This window comes from Budorcas taxicolor, chromosome 23 (genome assembly GCF_023091745.1).
Source record: "Budorcas taxicolor isolate Tak-1 chromosome 23, Takin1.1, whole genome shotgun sequence".
NCBI classification, from domain to species: domain Eukaryota; kingdom Metazoa; phylum Chordata; class Mammalia; order Artiodactyla; family Bovidae; genus Budorcas; species Budorcas taxicolor.
The window spans coordinates 34,355,610-34,380,317 of record NC_068932.1 but is presented as its reverse complement, the minus strand read 5'-3'; the positions used below and the strand labels follow the sequence as shown (position 1 = coordinate 34,380,317).

At 44.7% G+C, this 24,708-nt stretch overlaps 1 protein-coding gene across 4 annotated transcripts in view; it reads left to right on the top strand.

The window, feature by feature from the left end:
- Positions 1-24,708, top strand: part of ABLIM1 (actin binding LIM protein 1) — a 194,582-nt gene that overhangs the window by 73,304 nt on the left and 96,570 nt on the right. For all 4 annotated transcript variants that reach the window (XM_052660977.1, XM_052660978.1, XM_052660980.1 and 1 more), the window contains 2 exons: positions 16,262-16,388; positions 18,058-18,151. In XM_052660977.1, the coding sequence (XP_052516937.1) occupies positions 16,262-16,388; positions 18,058-18,151 (221 nt within the window). The remainder of the gene's footprint in view (positions 1-16,261; positions 16,389-18,057; positions 18,152-24,708) is intronic.

Sequence of the window (24,708 nt, the reverse complement as noted above, 5' to 3'; positions counted from 1 at the left end):
CTTGGCTTAGCCTGGAGGGTGACCAGAGGAAAGCAATGTTCCAGAAAGATTAAGGTGGTGATGGCAATTGTTGTTTAGTCACTCAGTTGTTCCCAACTCTTCTGTGACCCCATAGGCTGTAGCCTGCCAGGCTCCTTTGTCCATGGGATTTTCCAGTCAAGATTACCAAAGTGAGTTACTGTTTCCTTCTCCAGGGCATCTTCTTGACCCAAGGATCAAACCCATGTCTCCAAGCCTCCTCCTGCATTGCAGATGGATTTTTTACCACTAAGCCACTAGGGAAGCTCTAGTGATGGCAATGGTGGTGTGCAAAATCAGTGATTTGGCATCAGTGAGCTGAGGACCCCATTGACTGTGGTGGTGGCTATGAGAAAAGATGAGAAAGATGAATGAAAAGATGATGTCAAAGAAAGATATGGATGTTACTCATTTATTCAATGAACATTTCTTTGCACACCCATTGTGTTTCAGGCGCCAGCCAAATTCTTCATTACACAGCCAGCGTCATGTATTAGTATGATATGTTTGTCACAGTTTAGAAATCAACACTGATGTGTGGTCCATTGCCTTTTAACTATTTAGATGTGTGCCCACCTCCACCACCAAGATAATGAACTCATTAAAGATAAGGACCCTGCTGTGTTTCTCTTTTATACAAGGTCTAGCACATAAAGCCCTAGACAAATATTCTGGAAATTGAATCAAAGCCATCTTAATGTCTCAACAGAGCTAATAACAATCTTCTCTTTTAGAATGGGTTTAAATATTCATTGTAAAACAATACAAATATTACAGAAAAGTACAAAAAAGGAGATTAAAAATCACCTGAAACCCCATCACAGTGAGATCACCTCTATTAACATTTTGGTGGACATGCTTCTGGATTTAGTTCCAAGTGCTTTAGACACATGTATAATTTCTAATAAATTCTTCCCATAGCATTTTGTTCATGTGTCTTCTTGTCAAAAATCATTTGTTCTTTTGAGTGTCTCACACACAAGGCCGAAAGCTTTGAACTTGCTTAGGCCCCTGGCTACAGGGGCAGCTCACGTGTGTCCTGGCCAAAACAGTGCTGCGCATTTCTACTGACGCAGTTATTGCTATATAGCCCAACTGGTTCTTTGTACGTTTATCTCTCCAGCCAGATTATGAGCTACCTAACAACAAGGACTGTTGGTTTTATTTTGTTTTTTTCTTTTGTCCCTATGAATAGCACTGTGCATGTAGCAAGCACATGAATGTTCATTTAGTGGGTAAATTGATGCCATCCCAGGAGAGCATTTGAGGCAGTAAATCTCAGCTCCCAGGTCCAGAATGCTGAGTTCTGCATGCTACTTGAATGATGATGGTGAGATGGCTCTTGTGGTTTTGTAAAAATTACACTGTACAGCTTGGGTGCATGAGGACAAGGTGTACTGGCAGATTTAAACATTCATCTTCTCATCTTGTTTACAAATTTTTCCTCTTATTTTATAAAAGGGAAAGGAGTTATTGCTTTAGATAATTTGGCTGATGAAGGCATCATGTGTTTGTTTGTTTGTTTTTTAAGTAGAAGTGTCAGGGGATATATTTCCCAACTTTGAGTGTGAGGTTGAGACAGGCCTCACCTCTCTGGGAGCTGAGGGTGCCAGCCCATGGCCTCAAGGGACACAGTCTAACCTGGCATGGAAGTTCCAATGTTGCTCTATTGGGTGTGGATTGTATTACTGAGAGTTTGCCATTTACATAGTAGCCAGAGATTCATTGCAGAAGGACAAGGTATGTTGCAAAACAGAGCATTAATGTTTAGATTTTTCAGACTGAAATCTCTTAGAATTAGGAGTCAGACATAAAGATCCCAGAGTGACATTATATTTTCACTTAACCAGAATCTGGATTATCTCAGTTGCAAGAAAAGAAGAAAAGTTCCTGGCTTATAGGAAACGGGTCCAACTCAGGACAAAAAGTGAACATGGGTACAAAAAATGTTTCAGGGGTTGGAAAGTTACTGGTATTGTGTTATTTGCTATTTTCATTTCATTAGATATGACTTTTATGTAATAAGACCCACATCTTCTGACAGCTCATCAATAAAACTAGAATTTTAATGATTGGAAGAGTGGTTATTCCCCAGTTTAATTTTTCAGCAGCAGTAATGATTGAGCTGTTCAAAGGATTGTTGTGTATAGCTACAGTTGTATGTTCCTATAGTCTGTTCTCAGAAGGATACTGATGAATTACTCTTAGTACTTTTCTCCAGAAGAGAGGCAGGAGTCACAGGGAGATGCAGAAGGGAGGGAATTATTTTTATTGTATGAAAAAAATTAATCATGTGTATATACTACCTGTTTAAAACAAAAGCACCTCAAAAATAGCATAATAATAAATTTAAAAACTAAAACCCTCATTCCAGACTGAAGCCTCCTTGCAGTTTGCCCTTGCTGTGACCCTCAGTTGTGTGTGTATTAAGTGACTAGTCACATGATGAAAGGACTGAAACTGACATTCTACCCCTTCTTTTCTTCTTCCTATCTTTGGAATAGAGTCAATGAGCTGATGTTGGCTAATGAATACTGGATCTGAGAAACTGACGTAAAACTCAAGTATGATTTCCTCTTTGGCAAGAGCCCAGTATGCTGGCTGACCATAGCCAGTTAAAGATTTATCATGAACCTCCTCACCGGGTTAAAGTTCACAGCTTAATTAAGTGCAAAGACAAAACTTGTTGGTACAGATTTTTTTAAATTGAAATTCATAAATTAACCATTTTAAAGCAATGTTAAATACATTCACAACATCGTCCAACCATCACCTCTATATAGTTCCAAAACATTATCATCACCCCAAAAGAAAACTCCGTACCCATTAAACAGTTACGCCATATTCACCCCTTCTTCTAGCCCCTGCTGCCGCGGCTGCTAAGTCACTTCAGTCATGTCCAACTCTGTGCGACCCCATACACGGCAGCCCACCAGGCTCCCCTGTCCCTGGGATTCTCCAGGCAAGAACACTGGAATGGGTTGCCATTTCCTTCTCCAATGCATGAAAGTGAAAACTGAAAGAGAAGTTGCTCAGTCATGTCCAACTCTTCGCGACCCCATGGACTGCAGCCTACCAGGCTCCTCCGTCCATGGGATTTTCCAGGCAAGAGTACTGGAGTGGGATGCCATTGCCCTCCCAGGAAGTACCAATCTGCTTTCTATTTCTATTTACCTATTCTGGACATTTCATATAAATGGAATCATACATGGGTGGCTTTTTGTATTCTGACCCAGGGATCAAACCTGTGTTTTCTTGTATCTCCTGCGTAGGCAGGTGGATTCGTTTCCACTAGTGCCACCTAGGATACCAAGGGAACTCTTCATGCAAAGATGGGCACAATAAAGGACAGAAATGGTATGGACCTAACAAGCAGAAGATATTAAGAAGAGGTGGCAAGAATACACAGAAGAACTATACAAAAAAGATCTTCATGACCCAGATAGTCACTATGGTGTGATAATTCACCTAGAGCTAGACATCCTGAAGTGGGAAGTCAAGTGAGCCTTAGGAAGCATTACTATGAAAAAAGCTAGTGGAGGTAAATTCCAGTTGAGCTATTTCAAGTCCTGAAAGATGATGCTGTGAAAGTGCTGCACTCAGTAGGCCAGCAAATTTGGAAAACTCAGCAGTGTCCACAGGACTGGAAAAGGTCAGTTTTCATTCCAATCCCAAAGAAAGGCAATGCCAAAGAAAGCTCAAACTACTGCACAGTTGCACTCATCTCACACACTAGCAAAGTAATGCTCAAAATTCTCCAAGCCAGGCTTCAGCAATATGTGAAGTTCCAGATGTCCAAGCTGGATTTAGAAAAGGCAGAGGAGCCAGAGATCAAATTGCCAACATCCACTGGGTCATCAAAAAAGCAAGAGAGTTCCAGAAAAACATCTACTTCTGCTCTATTGACTATGCCAAAGCCTTTGACTGTGTGGATCACAACAAATTGTGGAAAATTCTTCAAGAGATGGGAATACCAGACTACTTGAGCTGCCTCCTGAGAAATCTGTATGCAGGTCAAGAAGTAACAGTTAGAACTGGACATGAAACAACAGACTGGTTCCAAATCAGGAAAGGAGTACATCAAGGCTGTATACTGTCACCCTGCTTATTTAACTTATATGCAGAGTATATCATGAGAAACGCTGGGCTGGATGAAGCACAAGCTGGAATCAAGATTGCTGGGAGAAATATCAATAACCTCAGATATGGAGATGATACCACCCCTTATGGCAGAAAGCAAAGAAGAACTAAAGAGCCTCTTACTGAAAGTGAAAGAAGAGAGTGAAAAAGTTGGCTTAAAACTCAATATTCATAAAACTAAGATCATGGCATCTGGTCCCATCACTTCATGGCAAATAGATGGGGAAATATTAGAAACAATGAGAGACTTTATTTTTGGGTGCTCCAAAATCACTGCAGATGGTGACTGCAACCATGAAATTAAAAGATGCTTGCTCCTTGGAAGAAAAGTTATGACCAACCTAGACAGCATATTAAAAAGCAGAGACGTTACTTTGCCAACAAAGGTCCATCTAGTCAAAGTTATGGTTTTTCCAGTAGTCATGTATGGATGTGAGAGTTGGACTATAAAGAAAGATGAGCACCGAAGAATTGATGCTTTTGAACTGTGGTGTTGGAGAAAACTCTGGAGTATACCTTGGACTGCAAGAAGATACAACCAGTCCATCCTAAAGGAAATCAGTCCTGAATATTCATTGGAAGGACTGATGCTGAAGCTGAAGCTCCAATACTTTGTCCACCTGATGTGAAGAACTGACTCTTTGGAAAAGACCCTAATGCTGGGAAAGATTGAAGGCAGGAGAAGGGGATGACAGAAGATGAGATAGGTGGATGGCATCACTGACTCTGTGGACATAAGTTTGAATAAACACTGGGAGTTGGTGATAGACAGGGAGGCCTGGTGAGCTGTAGTCTATGGGGTTGCAAAGAGCCGGACGCAACTGAGCAACTGAACTGAACTGAACTGAACTGAACTGATCTGAAGCGCCACCTAGGAAGTCCTGAGATACACTTTAAAAGGAGGAAAGATGGGCTCGATTGCTGAATACTACTAGGTAATAGAGGTCTCAGAAAATAGCTGTTCCCGGGCCTGCCTACAGCTTTCTCAATGAGGCTGATAATGTGCTGCTGCTGTGGCCCATGAAAACTTGCTTGTTGTGCAGTATTGTTTTCCCAAGACAACAAGAACCTTCACCTAAAATAGTAGGTCAGAGGCTGCTCTGGCTTGTGACGTTTCCATCATGGCCATCAAGATAGCAAAGGAAGCAACTGACCTAAGCGAGGTCATGGGTGACTGTGCAAAGTTTGGTTCAAGGTTACATCGTCAGGCAATGCATAATGTTTTAAAGTAATTCTGCCTTGTTTTTAGTGAATTTGAGAATGTAAATTATTTAGAGCCATGGCAAATACACTGTACCAATGTATTTGAATATAAATAAATATAAATATTCCAATCCACCCCTCAGCCCCAACCGGTATTTTCTTATGACCCCATGAATTACTTTTTGGCCAGTGCAGTATAGAATTTCAGAAGTGAAAAAGTACTTTAAAAATGAATTCCTTTTTTTTTATGTGGGCCCTTTTAAAAATCTTTATTGAATGTGTTACAATATTGCTTCTGTTTTTATGTTTTAGTTTAAGCCATGCAGGATCTTAGCTTCCCAACCAGGGATTGACCTGAGTCCCTTGCATTGGGAGGTGAAATCTTAACCACTGGACCACCAGGGAAGTCCCAGAAAGTACTCCGTAAAAGTGCTTCATATGAACGTATTTGCATTTTGCCCTCTATGTGTCCTTCCTTTTGGTGACCTCATACCCATGGTATTTGCCGTGAGATGCTAGGAAAGAAAACTGCCGATTCGTGTCAGTGACTTGACATGGACTGCGGCCAGTCAATAGTTGCTAACTCATAGATGTCTGGTTGGAACCTGACAACACTGAACAGGACAGGTGAAGTTCAGAGGTCAGCATTTAACAGTGTCTGCTTGCTAGATGGATGCTCTTATTGCTGTTAAATGATGTGGTCTTTTTAATCAAAGGAAGATTTTCAAATGCCCAAATTCCAAATCCCTTATACCTTAAAGATGCTAAAATTGTAAGCCAAGTCTTATCAAGAAAATAGCATTAAAAAGTCTGGATTTTTTTTTTTTAATTCATAGGCTACAAAAAAGGGCCAGGCTGGTAACATAGGAACATGTGGTCAGATGTGTGAGGACAGATGGCAGTTGACATTTCGACCCTAGGAAAGGATGGAAACCTTGGCAAAATAAAAATATCTGTCCTGTATAAAGCAGGCAGCCACTACGTGCCTCCCACAGTTATTCCCATGGAGGGATCCACATGTCAGAGGCTCATCAGATGTGTTGAAAGCTTGTGTCAAAGGCAGCTTGTTAACCTCACAGCATCTGACCTATGTTTGGGTCACTCTGCTCTTGTCTCCAGTTTCTCTCTTTTTTGGAGAGAATGACTGCTCTCTGGCATTCTGCATATTCACCATTTTATCACACAGGGTCATGGGAAATCCACACTTTGTAGGAGCCATTGAATGACAAGATACGATGTCATTAAATTCAGGAGTCACATTAGCCAAACCCCAGAACTTAAATCAGGGGATTTTGCTTGTTTATTCTCCTTAAAGCGCCTTATACTGACTCCTGGCCAGGGATAAAGTGCTCCTATTTAACAGTCTATTAAAAAGACACCACTTGAATATTTTATAGGGTTTCCAAAGTCTTATCTGCTATCTATTAATAATGACCTAAATCTGAAATAATTTGGTGTCTATTTATTCTTCATCCACGTGTATGGCCATGAACTTATGTGGTCATCTCTAGTTGACAACTAGAGTTTTTTTTATTATAATTTTTAAGACGGATTCCAGGGAAAACTTAAATTTTCTGGAACTTAAATAGGCAACAGTATCAATCCTGAAAGGAGAGTTTTTAATTCTTAATTTTAAAGACTTTACAATAGAGGAAGGAAATACTCTGAACTGACTTAAAATCTCTATTGACATAACTTCTCAGCATCTCAGCAAACATCAGTTGAATGAGTAAAGTCTCTCTCTAGCCCCTTCGATGATCTACATTTGTTTTTGTTGTTCAGTCATTCAGTCGTGTCTGACTCTTTGTGACCCCATGGACTGCAGCACACCAGGCTTCCCTGTCCTTCGCCATCTCCCGGAGTTTGCTCAAACTCATGTCCATTAAGTCAGTGATGCCATCCAACCATCTCATCCTCTGTCAATCCTTCTCCTCCTGCCCCCTTTTCCTGCCGTCAATTTTTCCCAGCATCACAGTCTTTACAGTTTACATTGTTTGCACAATAATTCTCTATACCCACAAGTGAAACCATGCTTCAGCTCCATGGTGGATGTTTTTGCCAGTTGACAGCAAAAGAGGCAATAACCAGGGGAACAAATGCACGATTAGAACTTTAAGCCCAGAAAATCCCTGTAAGCTGTGAAGGCCTGGGTTCACGTTCAAGAGCATTTGAGAATAAAGATTTCCACTCTGCAGTTAATGGGGCACTCTCTATCTGTGTGACCTTGTGCAAAGCATTGGCCCACCCCGGGCCTTACTTTCCTGTGTGCAAAATGAAACTTTTGCATCAAATGTCTTCAAAGTCTCTCTGGATCTCAGATGTCCTGTGAATTGTGAAATGTGGATAACCACTGTCCTTCCAGGTTAGTGGAAGGCCTAAGGGCGGACTTAGGCAAAGTATGCAAGATCTTTTAAAAGATAAGGGCTGAATAATAACTAAATAAATAAAAAGTAAAAGTGTAGGGGTGAACAATAATAACAACAATAGTAACGTTAATGGAAAGGTGATGACTGTGGAATCAGAGAAACCAAAATGCCTTTTCCAGAGACTCACAGTGGGTCTTGGTTATTTGGTTTTTGTTTGTTTTTTTACTTCTTGAACCTTTTACTTTGTGTTGGGGTATAGCTGATTAACAATGTTGTGGTAGTTTCAAGTGAACGTTGAGGGGACTCAGCCGTACATATACATGTATCCACTCTCCCCCAAACTCCTGGCACATCCAGCCTGCCACATAACAGTGAGCAGAGTTTCACATGGTATACAGTAGGCCCTTGTTGATTATCCATTTTAAATATGGCAGATTATACATGTCTATCCCAAACTCTCTAACCATCCCTTCACCCCATCCCTCCCACCAGCAACCATAAGGTCATTCTCTATGTCATTGAGTCTCTCTGTTTTGTAAGTAAGTTCATTGGTATCATTTCCTTTTAGATTCCACAGTGGAAGGGATGTCATAGGATATTTCTCCTTCTCTATCTAACTTACTTCAGTTGTTTGTTAAGGGAAAGAGGCAATGTTGGTTTTATGAGGTTACTGCAGGGGTGAGGATAGGCTTGGATTGTTTATCATATGCCCAACACCATGCTTGCAGATTACACATGTTCTGTCCACCCTCACAACAGCCCCAGAAGGTAAGTTCTGTTCATCTGCCTGTTTTACAAATCAAGAAGCTGAAGCCCAAATTACCTAGCTTGCGCAGGGTCCCTTGGTTCTGTGTCAGAGCTGGAATTTGACCCCAGGTCTCTTTGTCCAGAAGTTCTTCATCCCTGTGTGTTGCACAATCAGCATGTAGAATGGTCAGAACACTCGTGGGACAAAACAATGGTCTTATGTTTTGTTGTTGCTACTTTTATTATCCTCTACCAGAGCTCTCTTTCTCACCCTTAATAATATCCTAGGCGGTTCCATAGCTTTCTGCTCACTTTCAGCTCTTGAAAGTCCAGTACAGTCAAAGCCTTTATTCTCACATCCATATCAGATCTGTACCCTTTTCCCAGTTCAGATCAGATCCAAATAGGAGACCTGCAGTAAGGAGGGGGTACAGCCTCTTCTGCCCCTTTTTATTACCTCCTTCCTGTTCTGCTTGTGGTTCTTTGAGGGTCCAGGCAGAGGAGAGGGAAATGACAGGTACAGGGGACAAGATGTTATACTGGCATTGTCATACTGACTTTCAGCTAACACTGGCTGGAGACATAAAATATATATATATATATATATATATATATATATATATATATGTATGTATAGGGCCCATTTTTAATTCCTTGACAGAAGTGTGCAATTTCTGGCTAATCTATTTCAACAAACCCCCTCCATCCTTCCCAGCCTCAGGCCCTACTCCTCATGCATGCTAAGTCACTTCAGTCGTGTCTGACTCTTTTCGACCTTATGGACTGCAGCCTGCCAGCCTCCTCCATCCGTGGGACTCTCCAGGCAAGAATGCTGGAGTGGGTTGCCATGCCCTTCTCCAGGGGCTCTTCCCCAGTCGGGGATCAAACCCATGTGCTGGAGTGGGCTGCCACACCCTTCTCCAGGGGATCTTCCCCAGTCAGGGATCAAACCTACATCTCTTATGTCTCCTGCACCGTCAGGCAGGTTCTTTACCACTAGCACCACCTGCGAAGCCCCTGCTCCTCATAGCCTCTTTCTAATGAAATCTCCCATGCTCAGCAGGTAGCTTTCCCAGGTGGGTTCATTCATGATGCTTCGATGTGGGTACCAGCCAGAGGACACACGGGCATCCTCAGTGAGCCAAACAGTGGCCATGCCCACCTCTCTGCCTTCTGTCCTCCTTCACCTGCCTTCAGGAAGGCGTCCAGCCAGCTTCCTAATTTCCAGATCTTCCAGACTCCCACAGGCTTCAGACTGTTCATGAACATCACCAAGCCCCAGGACAGTCCAGTAAGTTTGTCCCAAGACTCTAACATCAAGCTTCTCATGGACCCACAACAGCACCAGGGCCTGAGCACCTCCATTTAGTGAACATCTAGGTGGGGAGCAGGGAGCCAGTCCCCCCTTCTCCCAGGGTCCTTTAATTCCTCTCACAATATAGCGGAGCGAACACCCATGCCTGCTGTGTAGACAGCTCCCAACCCACTCTCCTCTCTGCTTTTTTGAAATTTTTTTTTTAAAGGATGCTAGAAATGTTAATAAGATCATTTCAGATGTGGGGAGGCAGTAGGGGTTGAGTCATCAGGTAGATTCTACAATCCTTTGCTAAGTCCAGCCAGGGTACTGCTAGCAACCTGCTCTAGGAGATGGAATATTTATCATCGTTTTCAGCTCTAAAACAATAGTCAAAATTTTCAAGACTCTGGGGAAAGCCCCATTCTGTATTCTAGAAACTTTAGTCCCAGACCGGTAGCCACTGTGAGTAGCAGCTTCCACCTCCACTGATGGTTCTGGGCTTGACAGAAGCCCAGGAAGGTGGGAATGATCAGGAATTCAGGTCCCATGATATCCCTTTTCTGTAGTTTCATTCTTCAGCCTTCTGTTCCTAGAGCCATCTTCACAGAGTAAGACATCTTTTTAGCTCTTACCCTTCCCAAACAGGAGACTCTAGGAAGGCTGAAATTATTCTCACAAAGAACATAGGTATCTAGGCTGACGGGACTTTAAAGGCAGCCCAACTGATGACACCTTTCTTAGCTTGGGAACAGAGGTCACCTTCCAGAGAGCCATTTGTCACCTTTTTCATCTTAAATACTCTTGAAGCCCAGGTGTCCATGGCCCTATGCCAAGCAAAGACAGACAGGATCCCTATTCTCAAGGATATTTATTGACTTTGAACAAAATGGTGTAAATATGAAGCCAGGTGTGTACTTGGATGTTAGTTTAACTTGGACGGAAGTAGCCAAATCCCTGTTTTTCTCTTGGCTTCTGGTGCCAAGAATGAAATGCTTCAGGCAAAGTGTTTAAGGTGATTATGTTGTTCAGTCGCTCAGTTTTGTCCGACTCTTTGCAACCCCATGGACTGCAGCATGCCAGGCTTCCCTGTCCATCACCAACTCTCGGAGCTTGCTCAAACTCATGTCCATTGAGTCGATGATGCCATCCAACCGTCTCATCCTCTGTCATCCCCTTCTTATTATAGCTTTCTTCTGTTTTCACACTTGGCCATTGTTTATCCCCAGGGGAGGACCAGCAAGTTGCTGGAGGGTTTGATTTCCTTGACGTTGCCTCATATTCACCTACTTCTGACTTTGGCAATAATTCCAGTGCCAATCAACCGACTTTCTATATTTATCAGCAGCTGCTCCACTGACGTGCAAACAATTTTCTCAACAGCTGAAAAACATGAAGATAGAGAGGAGGACATTTTGTTCTTTATAAAAGAGCTTGGTTGGAATGAGCATAGGAAGCGTGAACCATCAGCATGAATCTTTTTATCTCTGCATCTTTTCTATTTTCCCCAGCGTGATGTCAGGTTTAAGGAGAGAATACACTTTTGTCCAAAGAGGAACGAATGTGTAACCTCTGTCGAGTACACTAGAATATTCTGAGTCAGCTGGGCCAGTGTTCTGGGCCAGAAGGCCGTCTTTGTTGATTTGCTTAATTTACGTCTTGCGGTTTGGGATGAAGGAGGCTCATCCCTAACCTCTCCTTCCAGCCCAGTTTCACCAGATGGCTGGCTCTTAGGTAGTCACATTTGGTAAATGCTTCTCTATGAAACATGATCAAGATCAACTGTAGATGGGATTTGCCCAGGGGTCCAGTGGTTAAGAATCTGCCTTGCAATGCAGGGGACTCAGGTTCTATCCCTGGTCAGGGAAATAAGATCCCACATGCCTTGGAGCAACTAAGCCTGTACACCACAACTACTGAGATCCCGCATACTACAGCTAAGTCTCAACACAGCCAAATAAATAAATATATTCAAAAAATATCAGCTGTAGAATATGTGCCCTCCCCAGGGCACTACAGGGCATGGAGGATCTGAGAGAGTCAGGACATCATCTGTGAGGTCAGAGGCTTCCAAACGGCAGGCACTTTGACCCCATTGCTGTTCAGTCTCTGCATCATGACTGACTCTGCAACCCCATGGAATGCAGCACGCCAGGCTTCCCTATCCTTCACTACCTCCCAGAGTTTGCTCTAACTCATGTCCTCTAGTCGGGATGCCATCCAACCATCTCATCCTCTGTCACTCCCTTCTCCTCCTGCCCTCAGTCTTTCCCAGCATCAGGGTCTTTTCCAAGGAGTCAATGCTTCGTATCAGGTGGCCATAGTATTGGAGCTTCAGTTTCAGCGTCAGTCCTTCTAATGAATATTCAGGGTTGATTTCCTTTAGGATTGACTGGTTTGATCTTCTTGCTGACCACAGGACTCTCAAGAGTCTTCTCCAGCACTATAGTTCAAAAGCATCAATTCTTCACTGCTCAGCCTTCTTTATGGTCCATATGGGGATCAAACCTGTGAGTTTGGCATTATTAGCACCACGCTCTAACTAAGCTGACTGGCCAGAATTTTGTCTCCATTACTGTGAAGAATAATAGATTGTGGAGAATAACTCCTGAAGAGTATGTCTATGAAGCCCTCACAATATGCCTGGTCTACCAAAGCCATTGGTGCAGAATAATCAGAGAGGTCATTTCTGTGCTGAGATTGTGTCTCTGCTTCTGTTAGAGGTCTGGGGTATCTGGGCATTAATGTGCTTCAGTTCAGTTCAGTTGCTCAGTCATGTCCGACTCTTTGCGACCCCATGAATTGCAGCATGCCAGGCCTCCCTGTCCATCACCAACTCCTGGAGTTCACTCAGACTCACGTCCATCAAGTCAGTGATGCCATCCAGCCATCTCATCCTCTGTCATCCCCTTCTCCTCCTGCCCCCAATCCCTCCCAGCATCAGAGTTTTTCCAATGAGTCAACTCTTCGCATGAGGTGGCCAAAGTACTGGAGTTTCAGCTTTAGCCTCATTCCTTCCAAAGAAATCCCAGGGCAGGTCTCTTTCAGAATGGACTGGTTGGATCTCCTTGCAGTCCAAGGGACTCTCAAGAGTCTTCTCCAACACCACAGTTCAAAAGCATCAATTCTTTGGCACTCAGCATTCTTCACAGTCCAACTCTCACATCCATACATGACCACAGGAAAAACCATAGCCTTGACTAGACAGACCTTAGTCGGCAAAGTAATGTCTCTGAAAAAGTGAAAGACAGTCAAGAAACCTGATTTCTAGTCCTAGCTCAGACCCTTTCAAGGAAAGGAGAACTATGTGGAACAACCAACAGGTACCAAGTGTTCTAAGTCATATGAAGCACTTCACAATACAGAGTGCTTCTTCTTCCTCCCAGCAACCTGAGAAGTGAGTCTGCATTTCAGAGATGAAGAAATGAGGATTCAGAGAGAGTAACTTTTCCTAGTTAGTGCCCAAGTCTTCCTAATTCTAAAGCCTGCCCTGTGGCTGTCTCCCCACCTTTGATCTCCCTGGACCCCAGTGTTACGAAGGGGGAGATATGAACAGCCCCGCCTACCTCCCTGAGCTCCTCTGCTGTAGAAATGAAAAGCCATCTCTAAAGTTTATTTTCTTCTTGAAAAAATTCAACCAACCGGCATCTTGCATATTATTTTAAATCTTTACTGCCACCTAGTGGGCATAATCTAATCAGAAGAATGAAAAAAAATTTCAGTTCACTTAATAAAACCTACCAATTCATCTTATATTCATCTTGTGCTGTTATCTTTTAGAAATTGCATTGAGCAAATATCATGGTCTTCCATTTTTATCTTTATAGTAAACTACCAGATGTGTGATTCCCTCTGAAAGCAGTTTGGTGAGATGCTGGACATCATGTAAATCCCAGCTTAAAAACAAAAAAATTCATGCTTTGTGACCATATAATATACACTAGCTTATAATGGGCTATACTTACAGAAATTCTAAACTTCAGTATTCATAACTTGTATAGTATACTTTTAACTTTTTAAATATTTATTTGCTCAATTCTTTTTACGTTCTCATGATTTAGAAAAATGAGCTTATGTTGTACATACTGTTTTACAGCTTGTTTTTTTACCCAGTCTATTTAGGATGTCTTTCCATGTCTGCACACAAATCTACCTTATTCTTTTTAACAGTGTGTAGTATCCCATTAATGACTATACTATAATTAATTTAACCACTTTATCATTAATGTCCACATATGTTGTTTTCAGTTTTATTGTTACAAAAATGCAGTAGGGGGTGAATATATATTTTTCAGGGGATAGAACACATACATTCACATGCACATCCTTTTCAAAATTTATTTGCAGAGTGAAATTTTAGCCATGAGATTGCTGGATCTAAAGGTTATGTAAATACCGAGTGCCCAAAGGTCACCAGAAACACATCTGTAGTCAAAAAATAAAAGTCAAGTGTACTTAAACCTCAGCAAGGAAGAAAACCACAATAATTGTGAGCCACTGCTGGGGGACATTTGGAGGAATTTTTATGGGACTTGAGCTTGTGCCAGGTACTATAGGAAAGTTTTTCTAGAAGAAGAGAGAATTCAAGTTGGGCTAGAAATGTCATCATTAGTACAGGAGCAGCAGCCACAGATGTGGTCAGAAGAGGGGGGGTATTGAATCACTTTGTGTACTGAAGGGACTTGTCTGCACATTTCTTTATTCTCTGAATGATTTTTGTGATCAGTTGGGGATATCAGGGGCAACCTGCCAGCAATGCTTTCTTTCCCTTTCTCGGGTACATTGATTTTAAGTGTCTCTATTTGGAGAAGGCAATGGCACCCCACTCCAGTACTCTTGCCTGGAAAATTCCATGGACGGAGGAGCCTGGTAGGCTGCAGTCCATGGGGTCGCTAAGAGTTGGACATGACTGAGCGACTTCACTTTCACTTTTCACTTTCATGCATTGGAGAAGGAAACGGCAACCCGCTCCAGTGTTCTTGCCTGGAGAATCCCAGGGACGGTGGAGCCTGGTGGGCTGCCGTCTATGGGGTCGCACAGAGTCGGACACGACTGAAGCGACTCAGCAGCAGCAGCAGACATTTAAATTGCATTCCAGAAAGGTTGCCCAATTTACATGCAAGCCTCAGAGATAATGCATGCTCAGTGGATTGGTTCAAGACCACCACAGTAAGGCAGATACAGCAGTTAAATGAGCCACACAAATTGTTTGCTTTCCCAGTGCATAATGAAAGTTATATTTACTCTATGCTGTAGTCTGCTGAGTGTGCAATAGCATTATGTCTAAAACAGCAATGTACGTACCTAAATTAGAAAATATTGCTGAAAAAATGCTACCATCTGAGCCTTCAGTGAGTCATAGTAGTAACATCAAATATGACTGATCACAGATCACCATAACAGATATAATAATAATGAAAAAGTTTGAAAAATTGGGAGAATACCAAAATGTGACACAGAGACATGAAGTTAGCAAAGGTTTTTGAAAAGATGATGATGCCAATAGACTTGATCGAGGTAGCATTGCCACAAATCTTGAATTTGTTTTAAAAAAAAGTATTATCTTCGAAGCACAATAAAATGGTGTATGCCTATACATTCTTCTGGGTTCTTTTAAATACTCAGCTTCCCTAATAATGATGTATCTAATAACCAGAATAACAGCAACTATAATAATAGCAAACTTTCATAGAGACCTGAGTCCTTTATTCCATTGAATCCTCATCAGAGAACTTGAGACAGGCACTAATAACACCCTGGCTTTCATATGAGGATCCCAAGGCTTAGAAAAGGGGGGAACTAGGCTGGGTCACATGGTTAGCCAACAGCGAGCTGGGGTTCAGAACCAGGGTGTCCCATTCCAGGGCCTACATTCTTTACTGTGAAGAAATACTTTCTTCTTTATCTTCTTCACAGGATCCTGCCACGGAGAATTTAAAGCTGAGGAATTAAGAGCCACTGAATTGATGATCACAAATTTTGGAAAGTCTGGTTTTAGGGTGATAAGGAAGTAGAGTCCTGTTTACAAAAATGAGACTTATGGGCATTGCTCCAGAAGTCGCATATATAGTATTAAGGGAGGCAGCCAGCATGGGAGGGGGAGGGGGAGCTGGTACTTAGCTACTCACAGGTGCCCTCAATTAATAAAGGCTGAGGAGCGCCTTCTTAAAATCACAGCCAAGACGCTATAATTAAGTATTCTCTGAGCCAGCTGGAGCTCAGAGGCTGTTTAAATCACCCCCAAGGAAATAAACAGATGAAGGACATCCAGGCCCTTGGATCTGCTGAGGCTCATGATGTTCCCGCTCTAAGGGAGGATGGTGGGTCTGCGAGCCTCCTGGGCGAGAACGCGGAATGAAATGGCGCTTAAGTAAATAGTTATTGAGTATGTGGTGGGTGCATGCTGGGGATCAAAGGGGGTCCACCTGCTTGGATTAGCAAAGCTATGGATTTAACAAACGTGGAGTAAGGGCCGGCGGCTGCTCTTTTCCAGATTGTGCTGGCTGCGGACGAGACATCAAGAATGGACAGGCCCTGCTGGCGCTGGAAAAGCAGTGGCACTTGGGTTGCTTTAAGTGCAAGTCCTGCGGGAAAGTCCTCACCGGCGAGTACATCAGCAAGTAAGCCTGGGGCGCAGGCGCGGATGGATCCTTCAGCAGGGGTGGGGCATCGTGGGCTGCCCTGCGCTCGCGGAATACACCCTAACCCAGCCCAGCCCATCAGACATAATGAAAGACCTTCACATTCCACAATCCATATGAACTTTTTGCTATGAAACTTTGGAAAGGAATTTTATTCTTCTGTTGTTGCCTGCTATAAATTTAATGAAATGTTCATCATTGCCTAATGTAACAATTAACGAAGCTGACATAATGGTAGGCTGTATGTTGCAACCAATTAAGCATTTAGTAATTTTACTTTCGCTAATCCTCCCCACCCCCGTCATTTCCCCATTGAAACTACTGATGGTAAACCTTTATCCTCCTTCCAGGTCTCAGCCATGTCTGCTGGCCCTCCCCTGCCCCCATCCCCCCAAAAAGAAACTCAGCGTCCAGGCACAGAGCCCATTAGGACCACTCTGGAGTAGGTTCCTTAGAGTCAGAGGCTGGTGTAGAGAAGAGCTAGAGCAGGTGGCGTTTTGAGGGTTTTGTTTAATGTGACCTTGAATAGCTAGTTACAGTGGTTACCTTTTAAATTGAGGAAAGAATGAGCATGGGGTGGGGGGAGGGCCTAGAGGCAGTAAGGGAAAATTTTCCCCTATCCACTTTTAAAAATGTTCTCCAACCAGCATCTATTAAAAAATTTTTTTAATGAATTTAATGTATGAATATACACAGTGAAACTAAATAAGTAGCTTGGGCCCCACCCCCTAGAAATCTAATTCTCCAGATCTGGGGTAAAGCAAACCCTGGTATTCGGGAGGCAGAAACTACACAGGTGATTCTGAGACACAGCCAAAGAGAACTGCTCCGCCTTTAACACTGACGCCTGTGCAGAGCTAGGTAACTGGGCTGTCTGGAGACGTTTTAACTCTCCCATGCAATGGCACACCTAGAACATGATATTTTAACTGTGTCATGAGGTGAATGAGGGGCTTCCCAGGTAGTTCTAGTGGTAAAGAACCCGCCTGCCAATGCAGGAGACATAAGAGATGCAGGTCCGATCCCTGGGTGGGGATGATCCCCTGGAGAAGGGCATGGCAACCCACTCCAGTATTCTTGCCTGGAGAATCCCATGGACAGAGGAGCCTGGTGGGCCTCAGTCCGTAGGGTCGCAAAGAGTTGGACACGACTGAAGCAACTTAGCACGCATGCAACAGGTAAATGAAGGCAGTTTCAGGAGGATGGTTGAGAGGCCCTGGGCCTCCAGGCTCCCTCAGGGCCAAGGAGAAGGCGTCTCTGCGCTCTTAGGAGGCTCTGGTGTGTGAATCAAGGAGGTGTGGGGGAGGAGACAAGGAAGAGGAGCATGGGACTACAGCTGAAGCCTGCCAGGCCTGGTGCTGCAAGAGAGGGACGCCTTGGTTTTTGCTAGTGAGGTCTGAGGCAGTCAAGGAATGCGCAGCGACAGCCATTTGGCTGTTACTCCCGTGTGGCCTGGAGGACCTCAGCACTCTCGCTGGAGAGTTTGCTCTTGTGGGTTTTGACCCTCCCCCACCAGGGCTCCTCCAGGCATGTGAATGGTAGTTGAGTGAGAAATAACTTCTGCTCCCCTTCTGCGCAACTGGGCGGAGAGAGATGGGGTCTGAGCGTCTTTCCTGCCCTCGGAAGCTGAGCTGTCTTTGTCCTGCAGGGATGGTGCTCCATATTGTGAAAAGGACTACCAGGGGCTCTTCGGGGTAAAATGTGAAGCCTGCCACCAGTTCATCACAGGGAAAGTCCTGGAGGTAAGTGACACACGGGCGCCCCTCAGAACCACCGCCATGGTCCTCAAGGCTCTCGGAAACACACAAGGGTCTCTTTTTCCATCTTTTTCTCACGTGCGGAGGAAAGAAAGTAGAGAATGTCTGTGTAACACTGTCTTCTCAGGCAGTGTCTACTTCATGCTGGAAACCGGAAGGATAGAGAACATGAGGGAAAAAAAGAATGAAAAAAAGTCTAGAGGAATTATGTAGGAGGCACGGTTATATTAAACTGTTCTTTTATTTAGAAGTTAGAAAAGAGGAAATGAAGATTGTGTTCGAGCCACGTGTGTCTGTGTGTACAAATGTGTGTATAAGTAAGTGAGTAAGTGTTAGTTGCTCAGTCATGCCCGACTTTTTGCAACGCCATGGACTGCAGCCCACCCGTCTCCTCTGTCCATGAGATTTTCCAGGCAAGGATACTGGAGTGGGTTGCCATTTCCTTTCCCAGGGGATCTTCCCAACCCAGGGATCGAACCTGGGTTTCCTGCACTGCAGGCAGATTCTTTACCAACTGAGCTACAACATGTGCCCGCATATCTGTGTGTGCACATATGTGTGTGCTCATGTGTGTACACATGGGAGCATACAGACTCAGGGAGCAGAGGCTCTGAATGGAAGTTAAGAGAAGAAAGTCGTTAGAGGTGAGGGTGTAGGCTTCCTCACCCTTAGAAAACCACATCCTGTGTGACCCAGAACGTCCTGTGGCCCAGGCTGACAGAAGCCTGTCAAGTTCAGGTGTGACTGCCTCGCACTGGGAAGCTTGGTTCCTGCTTTCTCAGCAGTTGCCCCACCAGCTTCTGCGTCTGGGCGGAACTGAGCTCCTGAGTTGGCGCCATCAGTAGACTTGGGGCCAGAGGTCAGAGAGTCACTCCCGCCTGCCCACAAGCCTGCAAGATATTAACCCACTCTTATGGGAAAAGTAAGGGCTTCCCAGGTAGCTTCCCAGGTGGGTCAGTGGTAAAGAATCCGCCTGCCAGCGCAGGAGATACAAGAGACCTGGGTTCGACCCCTGGGTCAGGAAGATCCCCTGCAGGAGGAAATGGCAACCCACTCCAGTATTCTTGCCTAGAGAATTCCATGGACAGAGGAGCCTGGAGGGCTACAGTCCACAGGGTCACAAAGAGCTGGACACCACTGAGTGCACACACACACACAGGAAAAGTAAACATTGCCTCACACCCACCCCAAGTCTCAGGGTGAGGATGTGTGCTGAGCAGAGGTGGGTCAGGACGCCCAATAGGGTCCTGGGAACATGACCGGGCAACTTGTCACATTGCTTCTGTAGACACCAGGTCACTATATCCACATCACCACATTCAAATTTCCCAGCAGGGTGTGGTCCAGGGACCCAGGACATGAATCTGAGTGGCCCCTGAGGTGTCCCTGGGCATCTTCTGTGGGTGTAGTCTTCCTAATCCCACAGCAAGCCCCGTGATGCCTTCCTGCCCATGAAATGCAGGACAGGGGGCAGTGCTGGCTCTGTGCTGGACCTAGTCCAGCTAATTAGATTTGAGATGCAGGTCATCAGTGCAATTCCTGACCCAGAGGAACAGTGTTTCGGGAAGAGGAAACTGCAGTGGCAGAGGCTCAGCAGCAAGGACAAGTACAGCATACCCAAGAAACCAAGTCATTTGGGCAGGACTACGGGTGAGAGAGAGGATGCTGGAGGAAGGGAGGGGCCCGAGTGTGAGGACCTCAGAAATCAGTCAGGAGTTTGGCTTTACCTTGAGGATGGTGGGAAGTATTGAAGTGATTGTATCTGGAACATCACGTGATAGGATCAGACTGCAGTGTGAAGAATGGGAGGGAGTCCTCAAATGAGTGTGCCCCCCTGTTCACAGCAGCTCTGCTCACACCAGGCAGAAGGGAAAGCAACCCATGAGTATATGGATGGATGGATAAACACAGTGTAGTATTTAGAGACAGTAGCCTGTCCCTCAGCCTTAGGAAGGAATTCTGACATGTGCTACAGCATGCATGTACCTTGAAAACATTATGCCAAGTGGTAGAAGCGGTCACAGAAGACTGCATACTATGTGATTCTATTTACATGAAATATATGGAGTAGATGGATCCATAGAGAAAGCAGTTACTTGGACTTGAAGGCAGGGAGAGAGTGGGGAGTAACTGATTATCGGTTCCCACTTAGGGTGATGAATCTGCTTCAGAAGTAGAGGAAGTGGTTGCACAACCTTGTGAATATCCTAGGTGTCATGGAGTTGTTCCCTTTAAAATGGTGTATCTGATGTTATGTGAATTTCACCTCAAATGAAAAACATTAATGGATGTAAATGGAGTTGGGGGGCAGACAGGGAGGGCAGGTAGAGGAGAGCTTTGGACAGCAAACAGTGGTGCCACTGGCTAGAGTGACACCTGAGAAGTGGACCCCCACCACCCACACACAGTTGGGGTAAGGGGGATTTTTCATGGCCCTTCCAATAAGGCTTTTATTGCGAGTCCAAGGATACTTCAAGGCTGGGTTTGGGGCCCAAGGTCATGCACATCCTTAGGAAAGCTATTGGAGAAGATGGATGTGATGTGTCCAGAGTATCGCTTGAAGTCCAGCCATCTCATCCCCAGACAAGTGCAGTGGTCCTTGTCTGTCCTCTCAATCTGTCCCTCGTCCCTCCACAGAGCAAGGAGCCCTGCGAGAGACTCAACAGCATTTCCTTTGAGCTTCCCAAGTTTGATCTGCTACATGGGACTGAAATAAACCTGTTGAGGTGGGAGCAGTTAGGAAATTTCATTTTAAAACAGCAGGAGGATGGGGTTTAGACTTACTGGAGTAATCCATGCATGAAAAAACCAAATCACTATGCTGTACTCCTGAAACTAATATAATATTGTATGTGGATCCTAATTCAGTAACAAATAAATAAAACACTAGAACTATTTCCCAGATGTTTGGCTATAGCTAAAGGGGCAGGAAGACAGTGAATGCCGCCCCCAGCTTGGAGCCCCCACATTTGTAGACAGCATGGATGGAGGCAGCTCTCTCCTCAGGCTACATGTGGGACTGTGGGCCCCCCCCCCCAAAAAAAAAGAGTTGGGGAGACAAAAGGACTGAGGAGGGCGGGATGTTGATTGCCTTCAGATTTAGTTCAACTGCTGTGGGAAGGAATCTCTACAAGAAAACTGGATCCAAGAACGTGCCGTGTTGAAGACACATCTGCTCGCTCTGCTTTTCCCCTGGAGGCCGAGTACTTCGATGCTGGTAGGGGCTGTGAGGGCCCCTTACCACATTGGCTTCAGGCCTCCGTGAGGGCCAATGGTGGGGGTGAGACCTTGCACCCTTTCCACACAGACCCACAGAGGTGGGGCTTCTGGGAGCAGTTTGCAGTGGGGTTCCAGGCAGAGTCAAGACCCACCCAGTGGGCGTGCTGTCCCTCTCAGATGGGTGTGTGATCTAGAAAATCGTCCTGCGCTGTGAGCACGCCAACATGTGACAGCTCGTGAGTCAGCCTGGCCCAGCTCCCAGCAGAAAACCCTGAGCTCCTCCCTCCACTTTTATTCTCTGAGCCAACGTAGGTGCAGCAGGATGGGTCTGATTTGTTGTAAATACTATAATCCTGGTTTTGGTTTGGGTATTCCCCATTTTTAAAATTACAGTGCAATCCACATAATATACCAGGAGCAGGAAATGGCAACCCACTCCAGTATTCTTGCCTGCAGATTCCCATGCAGAGGAGCCTGGTGGACTGCAGTCCATGGAGTCACAGAGAGTTGGACACACCTGAGCACACACCACGTAACATAAAATGTAACATCTTAACCATGCTTCAGAGTACAGGTCCGTGTATTACATAGACTTATGATGTTGTGAAACCGTCACCAGCATCCAGCTCCGTAGCCCTTTATGTCTTATAAAACTGAAGTCTGTGCTTATTAAACTGTAACTGCCCATCCCCCTCTCCCCACAGCACTTGGCAGTGACCATTCCACTTTGTCTCTATGAATTCGACTACTCTTGAGTATCTCATGTAAATGGAATCATACAGTATTGTGGGGTCTTGTTTGTTCGTTTGATTTTGCGATGGCCCTTTTACGCTTGGGCTTCCCTGGTGGCTCAGCTGGTAAAGAATCCACCTGCAAATGTGGGAGACCTGGGTTTGATCCCTGGGTTGGGAAGATCTCCTGGAGAAGGGAACAGCTACCCACTCCAGTATTCTGGCCTGGAGAATTCCTTGAACTGTATAGTCCATGGGGGTCGCAAAGAGTCGGACACGACTGAGAGACTTTCACTTTTCACTCTCGCTTTTTCACTTCGTATGATGTCCGCAAGTTTCATCCATGTGGTAGTGTGTGACAGTTTCTTCTTCTTTTTGTAGGCTGAATAATATTCCATTGTATGGACATACCACATTTTGCCTTTCCAGTCTGTGATGTTTGGTTTTGTTGTTGCTGTTGTTTCTGATTGATTTTACCCGTAGAGATTGTGAATGTATTGTGAGTTCGCCGTGTCTTCTGTAACGGTGGTGGCTTAGAACCACAGAAACTTTCTCTCACAGTTCTGGGGCCAGAAGTCCACAACTGAAGTGTTGGCAGGGCTCCCTTCCAAGGCTCTAGGGGAGGATCTTTCTTTGCCTCTTCCAGACTCTGGTGGCTGTGGCTACATAACCCTGACCTCTGCCTTGGTCTGCACAGAGCCTTTCCCTCTGTGCCCTCTCTTTCTCTGTGTCAAACCTCCTCTGCCTTCCTCTTAGAAGGTCCCTTATCATTAGCTTTAAGTTTCATCAGCATCCCAGGTGGCACTGGTGATAAAGAACCCATCTGCCAGTGCAGGAGACGTGAGAGATGCAGGTTTGATCCCTGGGTCGGGAGGATCCCCTGGAGGAGGGCATGGCAACCCACTCCAGTATTCTTGCCTGGAGAGTTCCGTGGGCAGAGGAGCCTGGCAGGCTATAGTCCATAGGGTCACAAAGAGTCAGACATGACTGAAGAGACTTCACACACACACAGGATCTTCCAAGATGATCCCTTCATCCCAGGATCCTTAGCTTAATTACATCTGCAAAGCCCCTTTTTTCAGACATGCCAAGGTTCCAGAGATTTTGTGTGGATATATCTTTGGTGGGAGGGAGGGGGGCACCATTTCAGTCAACATGGAAACTGACACAAGTCTCGTCCCAGTGAGGGCTGAAGCTCTGATGTGGTTTTAATGGAACCCTCACTGAGCATCAGAGATGTCCTGAGACCGCTTCTCTGGACGCGTTTCATCTGAGATGCCACCAGACACCTGAAGGAGCTTTAAGAAGGAGAAAAGGTCCCAGAACAGTGATCAAGGAGCTCCGGGCTCAGCTATGGCAGTAACTCCTGAGGAATCTGGGACAGGTCATTTAGCCTCTTTGAGACCATCTTCATATATAGGTAAAAGGACTTCCGGACATAGAAGTGTGGAAGGTAAAGGAAGAGGACCTGCCCCATGGCTGCCCCTTCCCCCTCCTGTTCTGAAATTCTGTCTCCCTCTGTTACTGGTTTTCCTTTGGAATGTAATTGTTTTACAACGTTATGTCAGTTTCTGCTGTACAACAACGTGCATCAGCTGTATGTTTACATGTATCTGCTCCGTCCTGAGCCTCCCTCCCACCTCCTGCTTGCACCCCTCTAGGTCATCAGAGCACCGAGCGCTATAGCGCCCTGTGCTGCACAGCAGCTTCCCACTAACTGTCTGTCCTGCACGTGGTCGTGTGTATATGACAATGCTACTCTCTCAATTCATCACACCGTCTCTGTCCCCCACCGTATCCACGAGTCCATTATCTATGTCTGTGTCTCTGTTCCTGCCCTGCAGATAGGTTCATCAGTACCGTTTTTTCTAGATTCCATATATGTGTATTAATATGATATTTGTTTTTCTCTTTCTGACCTATTTCACGCTGTATGACAGACTCTAGGTCTATCCATGTCTCCACAAATCACCCTATTTGATTCCTTTGTAATGGCTGAGTAATATTCCATTGTATACATGTAAGACATCTCCTTTGCCCATTCCTCTGTTGATGGATATTTAGGTTACTTCCCTGTCCTGGCTATTGTAAATAGTGCTGCTATGAACACTGGGGTACATGTGTCTTTTTGAATTATGGTTTTCTCATGTGCCCAGTAGTGGGATTGCTGGGATAAACCCTTCCCAGGATGTGGGCTTGAGGGGATGGGGAGGAGAGCCTTCATGTGTTTTAATGAAAAGGGCTTCAGTGACAGGAAATCAGGGATCTACTTTTGTTTCTGGAATTCACAGCTGTGTGACCTTGGGCAAATCAATTTCTTTGAACCTTGATTTTTTCTTTAATATACAAATGTTAAAATATATATGTAAATCCAAGACTTGGGGCACTTGACCTCTAAATTTCCTTTGGTTCTAAGGATCTGAATTCTATAATTCTCCTTGTCTTAGATATAGTCTTGGATCTAAGGGGTCAGAGCCAACAGGTTTTTTTTCTGGAGAGATTTTCTAGAACACTCAGCACATAGCATACACTCAAACTGTAGTTTTCTCATTAGCTTGCTTTCAGTTCTGTTTTTGAGGGTCATCTTGCTAT